This window comes from Pelmatolapia mariae, linkage group LG6 (genome assembly GCF_036321145.2).
Source record: "Pelmatolapia mariae isolate MD_Pm_ZW linkage group LG6, Pm_UMD_F_2, whole genome shotgun sequence".
NCBI lineage: Eukaryota > Metazoa > Chordata > Actinopteri > Cichliformes > Cichlidae > Pelmatolapia > Pelmatolapia mariae.
This window is the reverse complement of record NC_086232.1, coordinates 8,491,555-8,503,806: the sequence shown is the minus strand read 5'-3', so window position 1 is coordinate 8,503,806 and position 12,252 is coordinate 8,491,555. Positions and strand designations below refer to the sequence as shown.

General features: G+C 38.4%; 1 protein-coding gene across 1 annotated transcript; it reads right to left on the bottom strand.

The window, feature by feature from the left end:
* Positions 1–504: 504 nt before the first annotated feature.
* Positions 505–11,162, bottom strand: LOC134628432 (B-cell receptor CD22-like). The gene is made up of 10 exons (XM_063475107.1): positions 11,116–11,162; positions 10,956–11,037; positions 6,674–7,060; positions 4,215–4,439; positions 2,649–2,909; positions 2,106–2,366; positions 1,266–1,347; positions 1,108–1,168; positions 773–960; positions 505–641 (listed from the first exon to the last, which is right to left on the bottom strand). Exons 2-10 carry the CDS (start codon positions 11,023–11,025, stop codon positions 575–577), a joined length of 1,602 nt encoding a protein of 533 aa, XP_063331177.1. The 5' UTR covers positions 11,026–11,037; positions 11,116–11,162; the 3' UTR covers positions 505–574.
* Positions 11,163–12,252: the final 1,090 nt, after the last annotated feature.

The following is a 12,252-nucleotide window of genomic DNA, read 5'->3' as shown; positions in this document are numbered from 1 at the left end:
AGCTAAATTCATGACGGCATTCAAGCAGTAATGTCTGGACTGACAACCAAACATACCAAGCTTCTGTGGCTGAGCCAGAGACTGCACTTGTGGATGAACAATACAAACATTTTATATTTATTATATCAGTAATGTAACTTGCAACAAAAAGTTATGGGAAGCTTAAACTTAGTTTCAGAATAATTAAATCTGAGACTGGTACAGTTAGCAAAGTGTGATCCATTGAACAAAGTGAGGAAGCTGATCCACTTTGACATGTCTGTTGTGAAAAGACTTTATTGGATTCCTACATCCAGGTAGGTCTGGATAGCTGCTTGTCCCTTAAAAAAGTATTCTTCATTTAAAACCTGCATTTTTTTTATACACTCAGATCTTGGTCTATTATTAAAAGTGTGATATTTCACAACAACAAATATACAAAAAAAGAGGAAAACACAGTAACATTTTTCTACTAAACATAACAATATAAGAAATTTCCAACTATTTTCTAACTAATTTCCAACCAGTTAACTACAATTGAGCTGAATCTTTTAAGTTTACATAAATATCACATCATCATCATCAACCCGTCCCTTCATCTGGTTTTGTTGACTGTGGAGTACAGTGCACACGAAGACTCTCCTGTTTCCTGACTTCTGTCTCTGAAAACAGAGAAGAACATTTCATGATTTGGAGGATATAGCATCAACTGAAATCATTTCCATTAATGGTGAAAAAGAAGAGTAGAAGCAGTGAGTTTGTTTCTTAGACATGAGAGGACAGTCTCTCTCACCTCTTGGCTGCACTGCCTCTGTTAAATCTAACAGCAGTGTACTCAGTAACTTCCTGTTCCTGCATGTGTCTGTGAGGCTGAGCTGCTCTGATGTTGGAGTAGAGAGGATCTGCCTGGTTATTGGAGAAGTGGATGCTGGTATACTGAAGATCATCCTGCTCCTCTGGCTGTCTCTGATCAGGTAAACACTGTATAGGAAAAAAAGATCTCAGCTACAAATGTGATCAAATGTATTTGAGTTAAAGAACAACAGCAAAGAAGGATTTGTGAGTCCAACATGAAGTTTAAAACCACAAAGTTGGTTATTTGTACAACACTGATGTGACTGTTTTCACCTGTTCTCTGTTGTTGGCTCTGTCTTCAGATTTAACAGGTTCCTTGGACATCCTCTTTTTTCTGGTTGGGACAATTAATGATGAACAAAATAATGACATTTATAAACTGTTAAAATCAAAGTTTATCTTGTAAACAATAATGTAACAGATCTGCTCACTGAATCCACAGGAAGACAGAGAAGAATATGACAGGCAGGAGAACAGCAGCAGTTACTCCAGCAGCTTCTAATGTTCCTGCTCCTGTGGAAACAAAGATCAAAATAAAACACTGACAGTTAAGTTAGCATTACAACAACTGAGCACAGAGTCGATTCAGGCACGACATCAAGTCAAGTTAAGCCACAACATTGTAGAATAAATGTTACTGTGCCTGGAATTTTAGATAATTGTACTCTTTGTAAAACTGCACAGGAGCTTGTTCATGCATGAATAGTCAGTAAAATAAGCTACTGTAAGACTTGATGTCAGAGGTTCATGTGAGAAAAACAGAAACATTACAATTAAATGTGAAGTTAAACCAGCATCACTTCCTGAGTACAGAAAGTAACACTAAGTCTGTAGAGTCATATATCATATGTCAACAACTGCTACAAAACTCAGTCCCAGTACAGAACAGTACTGCTGCAGTTTCAGCAGCTTTCAATTGTAACTTTGTCTACATGTTTAACTTCTACTATTAACTATTAACCTCTGAGCTCATGCAGTGAGGAGGATACTTTGTGAAGAAAGGCCATCAGTCAAGTGGAAGTTAAAGTCAAACACTGCCAGAAGAACCCAACAATGCAGCCAAAGCTCTTCCTCAGAGCAACAGATGTTTGATATACAGAAAAACAACAAAGCAGATTAATATCACCAACAATGAAGAGGACAAAAGTCTAGGATGTGAAATGTGGAGAGTGTGATCTTTGAGGTGACCGAGCAGCTTCCAGCTGTTGGATGAGATATCCTCCTCACTGCCATCATCATTAAATCCACATGAGCTGAATGTCAATGACTACCTGCTACAACAGTCAGCTGTAAGGTGGAGTTATGAGTCCCTCTGTTGTTGTGGGCCACACAGTAATAACTCCCACTGTGCTCAGGTCTGATGTTGCTGATGGTGAAGTTGTGTCCTGATGTTTTAGGTGAGTCTTCATCCTCCTTGTACCAGGTGTAATTAGCTGCTGGGTTAGCATCACTGCTACAGGTCAGAGTCACTGAACTGCCCTCCACTATCTCAGCAGAGGGACTCACTGACACAGAGGGAAGCTTTGGAGCATCTGGAGGAGGAAACATGAACGTATTTAAAAATGTTGAACTGGATGTTAGATGTTTGCTAATATTTTTCATGCGACTGTAAATTTAGAGGTGAATTTTATAGTCCTTCATAGTTTAAATCACCTCACTGTACGTCTATTATGACATACATCCTGCTGCTGTAGTTCACTCATCAGCTCTTTATCATCTATTACAGCTGATGCGTGAACTACAGCAGCAGAATGTGAATGTTAAACAGGCAGAGTTAATGAAATGTTTCAGTTTTTACTTTTTTTTTTACTCACATGTCACATCAATAAGTTTGGATCCAGACCTCTTCATCCCCAGCTTGTTTTCAGCTCTACAGTAATACTGTCCAGAGTCAGAGGACTGAATGGAGCTGAAGACGAGCTGTGAGCCTTCACTGAGATGTTTATGATCATCCTCCTTGTACCAGGTGTAACTAGCTGCTGGGTTAGCATCACTGCTACAGGTCAGAGTCACTGAACTGCCCTCCACTATCTCAGCAGAGGGACTCACTGACACAGAGGGAAGCTTTGGAGCATCTGGAGGAGGAAACATGAACATATTTACAAACTGTGGATTTTTAGAGCAAAACATATTTTAAATGTACAAGACTTCAAACACACAGTGAGAAATGAAGCCTCATTTCCTGCTGAGGCTCCACTTCTCACCAAATCAGACACTGTTAAGTTTTCTTCACACTTTTCATTTCTCAAACTGCAGGTTATAATAAAAATATGTGAAGTGGAGCTGGAAGAATATTCCTCTTATATGTTTGACTTTCCCTTTCCAAAATTTGGAAATTCATCAAACAAGAATATGTCTGGAACGTGTTGGAAAAACTGAAATAATATCTCTGATTGACCAATGATGATGAGAGCTGAGTCTTTATTGTTATCTTTATGGAAAATAAATAATACAAGTGATTAATATACTGCATAGGTTAAGCTAAATGATGAATGTATTTGACACATTATGTTCTTTATATTTCATGTTTAAAAAGCACAAATTATTATTATTCCTGACTGATGATGTTGGTAAGATGAGTGAAATCGATATAAAGAGTAAAGGTTATATTCAATTCAATTCTATATAAATTCAATTCAATTTTATTTATACAGCACCAAATTCCAACAACAGTCGCCTCAAGGTGCTTTATATTGTAAGGTAGACCCTACAATAATACATTCAGAGAAAAAATCCAACAATCATATGACCCTCTATGAGAAAGCACTTTGGCGACAGTGGGAAGGAAAAACTCCCTTTTAAGAGGAAGAAACCTCCAGCAGAACCAGGCTCAGGGAGGGGCGGGGCCATCTGCTTGGACCGATTGGGGTGATATTATAGAACAGATTAAAAATCATATTAATTCATAGTTTTTATGTCTGTATCATCACAGTGAACATGAAGAATGTAAACTTGTATTTTCTTCCTTATTTTGAGGAATTCAGTAAATGTTTGCTTCCACTGATGATGTTGATACTGTACAGTAATAATGTGAGACATAAAACTGAAGCATGTTGGTTAAAAAATATTTCCATGTGAAGAAATTCATGCAGCAAACTCATTTTCTTTTAAATGTGTTTGAGAAAATGTGATTGTGAGGAGACACAAACTTATGGCCACACTCGAGGTAAGATATATTTCTGTTTGGAGAAATCTGGATTATTGATGGTTTGAATCCTGTGAACATTCCTGGATATCTCAGAGCCAATCATCAATAAAACTTCCTCTTTTTAAAACAGCAGCACTTTGAATCAACAAGAAGCCCAGAGTTACATGGAGTTAACATGCAGGATCACATGTTCAGGCTCCACATGTTAGTAAAGTCTGTTGAATAAACTCACACACTGATGGAGAGGGAAACTCCTCGTGTCCTTTTAGAGCACAGGAAATGTTGTCTTCAGGAAATAAAAAATACAGAAGAGTAGAAGATCTTTCTCTCAGATTGACCTGCCCATTCTTCATCCACACATAGGAAGGACGATCAGGCAGACAGCTGCTGTGACATTTCAGCTGTACCTGGGTACCATCCTGTTGGTGCTGTGATGTGATCACCTGCACCTGGAGATCTGCATACATGAGGAAACAACACAAATTCAGTTTATGTTCTTAAAATATGTGCAAACCAAGGGCGTAGATTTGGTTTTGGCATTGGTGGGGACGGATGATTCAACCACCGAACCCTGCCCTGTTTCTTTTTTTCCCCCCTTTTTGTCTTTGCTTCTTGATAAAAAAATATATATACTTGCCTACATATGCTATTCTACATGCTTTTAAACCATTTAAAATTACAATTCATAGTTTTATATGTGAATTATATAATGTTAAATTACTTAAGTATTTTAGGCTTTAGTTTACTTCAGCCATATTCCATATAAATCAGGTATCATACAAAAATAAAAATAGAGTCTAATATGACTTTAAGGACTTAACAACATTACTTCAGTTATAGTACACCAACATCTCTGATACATTAGCACTAAGGGAACACTGAATGACCTGCTGTTTTTTTGTCCATAAAACTACTCATCTAAGATTACCACAAAGTAAAAGATCTCTCAGCAAAATTATGCAACATTCAACATTTTGCCCCGATCAAATCAGTGAGCTGGGATTTTTTATTCTAAACATGAACTACTGTTACAGCAACAGACATGGACTACTGGTGCCCCACACAACAACTCAATGTCCACTATGTGAAGGAGCCAAACGCATGCCTGCTCCTCTCGTTAACTGAGAAACTGCTGGCATATTGGTTTTACATCTATACTGTCCAGTCTCTCCTGGTGGGCATGGCATACAGCAGCATTGTTTAATCTCATTGGAGTCATTGTTAACCTTAGCCATGCTTTTAGTCTTCTGAGAGCACTGAAGCTTCTTTCAGCCTCAGTACATGCGTTTTATCCTGGCTCAGATTAAAATTATTATTCTGTGCTTGATGTGCCTCACCTTTGGCCCTGGCTTTTCCACTCTGACTGCACTAGGACATATTGCCACCTGATAAAATAACACATTGATTCGTGCCATATAAAAAGTGAGACATGTCAATTTAGATTCTTTGTCAAATATACACTAATGAATCAATTTACATCAGCAGCCTAACAATTGTCATGATAATAAATACTAGTTAATCTATAGCACCAAAACATCAGTCAGTCACCTGTGACCTCGCCTCTTCACCTGGGTCCAAGCTACAACATGGCAGAGCTGCCTCTGTCACCTGATAAATAACAGTGAGACACTCCACATACATGCAGTCACACAGGTGCTGCAAATACAGTCATGAACCATCAAGTCATCATCCAATTTCACCTGTGATCTTGTGTCACCATCACTCTCTGAGCTTTGTGTTGGTTCTTCTGTCATCTGACAAATAGGACATACATGACAATAAGAATAAAATGTGTAGCTGCTTCAGTGTTTCTGTCACTTTGTGCAGATCTTGACTCATCATGATGAGTCAGTAATGTTTGTAGGGTGAGTGCATTTTAAAAACAATTTGTGCAAACTGCACTACAATGTGGAATATTTGCAAAATCATGACTACCTCATGATATATTGCCTCAAAAATGAACCGTATGAATATGTCAGCGCCATTAGGATGAAATTATTGTGTCACCAACATTTTAACGTTAGACATGTAATTTTAACAGCCTCTGTAAACTAATATCCTGGCTTGCTCGAGGCTGCCGTTTTCTCTGACAGTTTCAATCAAAATTAGAAATGCTGCTCTGAGACTGCGATAACTAATAGTGCTGCATGTTGTGCAGTTAGTTTCCAAAACACGTTATTTATGGTTACATACATTTTAGATTGATGTGGGCCGAAGCCTAACATAGCCTGTAACGTTATTATGACGGACACATTTTATGAGTGAACTTGACTTTAAGTGCCTTACAGGTTTCTTTGAAAAATACTTTCTTATATCCAGGTTCTTCCGTTTTGCTGCCGTCCTCCTCTCCTCCTTGCAGGTCCAGCGCAGGCTTGCCGCTGCTAAAACTAAACAAAGCTCCCTGAAAGGCACAGCCAATCACATTGGCCATATTTGTCACATGAGGTAGGACTCCAGTAGAGAACGTGATTTAACTCTTTCTGCACCGCTGGGTGAATGAGACGCTGACAAATCGTTTTTTTCTTTCTATTGGGTTTGTTTTTCTTTACTCGAAGAGATCAAGTTATCGGTGGGGACAATTCAATAATCGCTGGATATTGGTGGGGACATGTCCCTTCCGTCCATGCCAGATCTACGCCCTTGGTGCAAACTGTATCTAGAACCAAATAATAAATTCAAATAAAATGTTACCTGTGACAGTCAAAGTGACTCCAGGTGAACCAGTATAGCTCCCTCCTTGTTGGTTTGTTATGAATCTGAACTTGTACACAGCTGAGTCGCTCTGTCTCAGCTCTGTGATTCTCAGAGTGCAGTCCTTCTGATTAAAACGATACTCCACTCGTCCTGTGTAGTCTGAGTCTGATTTCAGATCCACAGGATTATGACTGGTTCCTTTAGTAAACCACAATTTGTCTTGAACTTCAGTAGTTACATGATACATTTGATAAGATTGATAAGTTTGATATTGTATCCTGTATGGGTATGTGTATCTGCATTTTATTTCCACCGTTGATCCTTTCACAGCACAGATCTGAGTAGAAGTGTAAGTCACTCCCCAGCCATCCTGACTCTGTACCACTGTAACACAGAGCACATCAGAAACACTGTTAAAACCTTCAGTTAACAATGAGTTCAAAGACAAAGAGAATAACTGGACAAAACTCAAACTCATCAATGATAAGATCACTGATTTATATTAATTGAAATAAATAGTTATGGTATATGTTTTTTGTTTTATTATTTCCAGATAATTTTTTATCATTTCTGAATGTTTCAGCTCGGTGTCATGATGTCACTGACTCTCTGGTCATTTCAGCCTCATCCACCTGTCCTGCCAATCAGAGGACTCCATCATCTCCTCCTTCCTGATCACCTGTTCACATTCACCTCATTAGTTCCTCTGTATAAACACGACATTCAGTCTTTGCCTGTTTATTTATTTGCAATAACTTTCTGTCTCATTATCTGTTCTGACAAGTTTTCCTGTTTGTTTGCATCTTTTTTTTCTTTGTATTTTTTTATGAACTTTTAGTGAACTGTTTGCCAACTTCCTGTCTCTCCATCACACATTTACGTTTGTTTGAAGTGTGAAATGTTGGTCCACTTATTTTCCATCCCTGTTTTGTTTATCTCCTTATCTTTGAAAAATGTAACAATAAGAGAAAAATCACATCCTCCCTTCTTCAGGTTGTTTTTTTTTAAAAAAATATATATATCACTAAACATTTGTGCCTTACATGGTTCATTCTTAACTCTGAGTTTCAGTTTCTTCTGGAGAAGTCTCTGATATTTTAAGAGGACTACGCCGATTTTGTCAATAACTTGTCCATTTTCAGTCATCACATTGGTTCACACTTTGGTTCTCCATCCATCCTGATCCTCAGTCCTGACTGTGTCCTCTGCTGCTATTGGTGGAAGCTGTTTGGCTGTTCTGCCATAAAACAACTTTTGCTTCGCCCTCAGTTGTTGTATTTTTTGATGTACTTTTGAACTCTTTTCAGGCTCGATGTAGTTTGGCAGTGTGGTGCACAGTTTTCTGTTCATCAGCAGCTCAGCAGGTGACAGTCCACTCTCAAGCAGTGAGGTTCTGTTTCTGCAGTAAAGGAGGGTGAGCCATATACGTAGCCATGAAACCTCTCTAAGGCAAAAAGCAGTCACAGCATTCTTTATCAATTTGAGCGTAGCAGTCACTCTCTGTCATGGACCTGGAAGCATAGCGATTGGTTTCCAATGTTCACCTTCAGCCTGCAGAAGAACTGCACCGCTTCCATCTTTTGAGGCATCAGTTGATAGTTTGATCCTCTTTGATGAGTCACAGAGTGTCAGCACAGGTGCAGTTGTTAGTGTTCTCTTATGTTCCCATCCACCTTCATTTGAACTCGTGTTCTTTATGCAGCAGCTCATGAATACAGGATGTTTTGCAGACAGATTGGGAATGAATTTACTAATGGTGTTCACTGCTGTCATTATGTGTAGCACTCCTGTCTTGTCTGTGGATCTTTATGTCCAGCACTGCCTCGATTATTTTCTTGATGAGGCTGAACTCCTTGTGCTGAGAGTTTGTCTCCCAAAAACACAATTTCTTGCACTGCAAACCAACATTTGTTCTTGTTGAGCTTAAGTCCATATTTTTGAATCCGCCCAAATACCCTGATCAGTCTCTCTTTTTTGTTCTTGCATTTACAGCCCCAGATAATTATGTCATCCACATGAACTCGGACGCCTTAGAGTCCTTCTATTATATGCTCCATTGCCCTGTGAAATATCTCAGATGATGAGATTAATCCAAAAATGTAGTCTCAGGAAACAGTATCAGCCAAAAGGTTTATTGAAGGTGCAGTGTTTGGTGCTGCTTTCAATCAGCTTTAATCTTGTGAAGCATCGTGTTTTGTGAAGTATCTGGTTATTTCTTCATGTTTAGGTATTTGGTAACGCTCCTGTTTGATTTTAGTTCAGAGCTTTTGGACCCATGAATATTCATTTTCACATTTGAACAGAACAACAAATGTCTCACTTAAATCAGTATCTTCTACCATGTTTACTGATGGCCTTTTCTTTTCCTCTTAACATGCTGCTGTGCTTGACAAATCTTTGTAGCTCCTTCAAACGTCAGTTCAGCCTCAAATTTTTCAATAACTCTGTCAAACTTCCCATTATCGCCCCGCTCGTCATAAACAAATGTGTTTTACAATATGATAGCTTGAAGTCCAGCAGTTGTAAATAGTAATGCTACCTTTTTCGCACTTGCTTGGTTTTAAATCCTACAGCTGGACTCATTGCTTAAAGGTGCGCCAACTGCTGCTGATCTTTCCTGTTAACTTCAAACTGTCTGGCAGTTTAATAGAATTCATAGCGTGTCCACAATGTGCCTCTGTTTAGACTTTTATTCCTGGCACCGTGTTGTGTTTCTCTCCTCATTTTTGAAGAATGAGTTGTTCAGTCTCTGCTACATGCTGTTATTCATACTTGTTGGGTAGCAGATAAAACAGTGCCACACAGCCAATTCTAATTCTTATACATGTTATTTTTTCCGTACCTCTCTCTACCTCTATCTGCCATATCGCTCACACCTTTAGTCTCTACACAAATATTTAGACACTTTTTTGTGTGGCGTGGAATTACAACAATTTTACCACTATAACAGATCTGATCATCACATTGGTGTACCCACAGAGGCCACAAAATGCCTCTAAAAATATTCATAACACAGACTGTGGTGGTTGGGTGTGGACACAAACCACACCCAACCACCACAGGAGAGGAGGGGGTGGGGTGGAGTAGAGGGTTCAGGGGCAGTGCCAGAGGAGTCTGGGTCACTGGGACCAGGAGTGTTTGTGTGATGAGGAGCAGAGCTGACAGCAGGAGGCTGTAACACAGTGACTGTGAACTGACAAGTAACTGCTTGTTGCTGAGACAGCCTGTGGTTACAACCGAAGGAATAAAGTCTCAAGAAGGTCCTGGGTTCAAATCCACCAACTGGTCAGGGCCTTTTTGTGTTGAGTTTGTTCTCCCTGTGCCTCCATGAGTTCTCTGCAGGTACTCCTGCTTCCTCCCACAGTCCAAAGACAACCAGTTAGTGGGTTTAGGTTACCTAGTGATTCTAAATTTGCTGATAGGTGTGAGTATGAAAGGCTGCCCGTCTCTCTGTGTTAGGCCTGCAACAGACTGGTGACCTTCAATAGTGATAGATAGCGCTGCCCTTTGACCCTGAATTGTAGACGTAGAAGACAATGGATGGATGGATATTTACACTCTTATAAATAGTTTGTTTCTAATGTTAAAATGAATCTATACTGAGCTTTGACTTTGTTCAGTCTTCAGTTTCACACAAACAGCAGTCGTTTAATTATTGTGAAGGAAAACGTCACAATGTGCTTTTCTCACCTCTCTGTTCACAGCTGAGTTGTGAAACCACGTAAAAGCAGAACAAACATGCAGACAGTGAGAAAACTCTGTAGAGCAGCTATAGCATAACTGTAGATACCAACATACAGAGGACATACAGATTTATTTGTACAGCAATTTAATATAAACACAGAGTGTTTTATAGATTGACAGAAAGAGGAATATAAAGAGACATTAGAAACAAGTGAAACGTGTGTACATGTATACAGGTCATGACAGAAAAACAAGTAAAACTAAAGCTGTTTCTCATGTTCACAGATGTCTGTTCATATATTATATGTAGTTGCCACAAATACATGTCGTTTCCATTTTAACCTTCTTAAAAGTAATGTTTAGTCTATAGAAACTTTTGGTCACAATAAAAAATGAATAAATAAAAATAGAAAAATGCTTAACCCAGAATTTGGACCCACAGCATCCAGAAAAATGTTGATTTTTCACAAAACCAACGTTTTTAATCCTAATTCTTTGCACTCTGTTCAGATTTTAAGGCTGATTTTAAAGACTTAATTCAACTTTCCTACATTTGTGTTTTAAAACAGTGAATGTAAATGTCGACACACAGTACCTGACACAGAGAGAACGACGACAACAAATCCTCTCACTGCTGTATTTAATCTCATAGCTGCTCCTCTCATCTGTCTGTGTGACTTCAGAGACAATAAAACATGTCAGCAGGTAAATAATGTATCCAGGAATCAGACCCATCAAAGAACAGTTCTACTTACAAATGTGAAGGACGTTGTCTAAAGATTTCTTTTGCTGTGGTCTGCAGGCAGATAAAGGAAGTGTTTAAATATAACAGCTTCCTTCCTGTTCACAGTAGGACAAATCCAAGTAAACACAGAAGTTAAAACCTGCTATTAATCCACTTTGATTATCTTCACTCGTTCAATGAAATAATAAAGATAATGTTGTTCTCAGCATGTGCTCTTTTTCTTTAACTTGTATGAACTGATTCTTCTGTGGCACTGAAATGGATCAGTGCAAAGAGCATTGGTGGGATGATGGATGCAGACAGTGGAGTCCTCAGTACTGAAGCAGCAACACTTAAGTCTCACCACTGGGGGAAACTGAAACAACAGAAACTCAAAGAAAAAAATATAAACACATTTTATGGTTGGTTTATTTTTAAAAAGTAAACAAATGTCTCTGATCTTATTTAACCCTCTCAGGGCAGGCGTTGCAGATTTGCAACAGTTAAAAGCTAACAACCTGATTACCCCACACAAGGGCGTAGATTTGGTTTTGGCATTGGTGGGGACGGATGTTTCAACCACCGAACCCCGCCCTGTTTCTTTTTTTTTTCCTTTTCGTCTTTGCTTCTTGATAAAAAAGGAGAAATATACTCGCCTACATATGCTATTCTACATGCTATTAAACCATTTAAAATTACAATTCATAGTTTTATATGTGAATTATATAATGTTAAATTACTATTAAACAAATGACTAAGTATTTTAGACTTTAGTTTACTTCAGCCATATTCCACATAAATCAGGTATCATACAAAAATAAAAATAGCTTCAAATAGAGTCAAGACAATAAAAGAATATGACTTTAAGGACTTCAATGTGGGATGGAGCGATTTCGCAGGTCTTTCCTCCCCACTGCTGTCAGACTCCACAACAAAGACTTTTGCAGCTGATCAAACACACACACATGCAATAAGACTTTGTACGTGTGTATTTTTACTCAGGTGTATATAACATTTGTATTCTATTTTTATCCTAATTTATATTTTATTCTATTTTATTCTATTCTTTACAGTTGTGTACAGTATATTATTCTTATTGTATTCTAATTTTTGCTATATAACTTTGCACTGTCCACTTTCTGCTGTGACAAAACGAAAGGTAATCTTA

Coding starts and splice junctions, on each gene's coding strand:
- LOC134628432 (XM_063475107.1), bottom strand. CDS start 11,025: ATGAGAGGAGCAGCTATGAGATTAAATACAGCAGTGAGAGGATTTGTT. Junction 1,348..2,105: donor ACAGCTGACTGTTGTAGCAG/GTAGTCATTGAC, acceptor TTGTTTCCACAG/GAGCAGGAACATTAGAAGCT. Junction 1,169..1,265: donor TCTGTCTTCCTGTGGATTCA/GTGAGCAGATCT, acceptor TGTCCCAACCAG/AAAAAAGAGGATGTCCAAGG.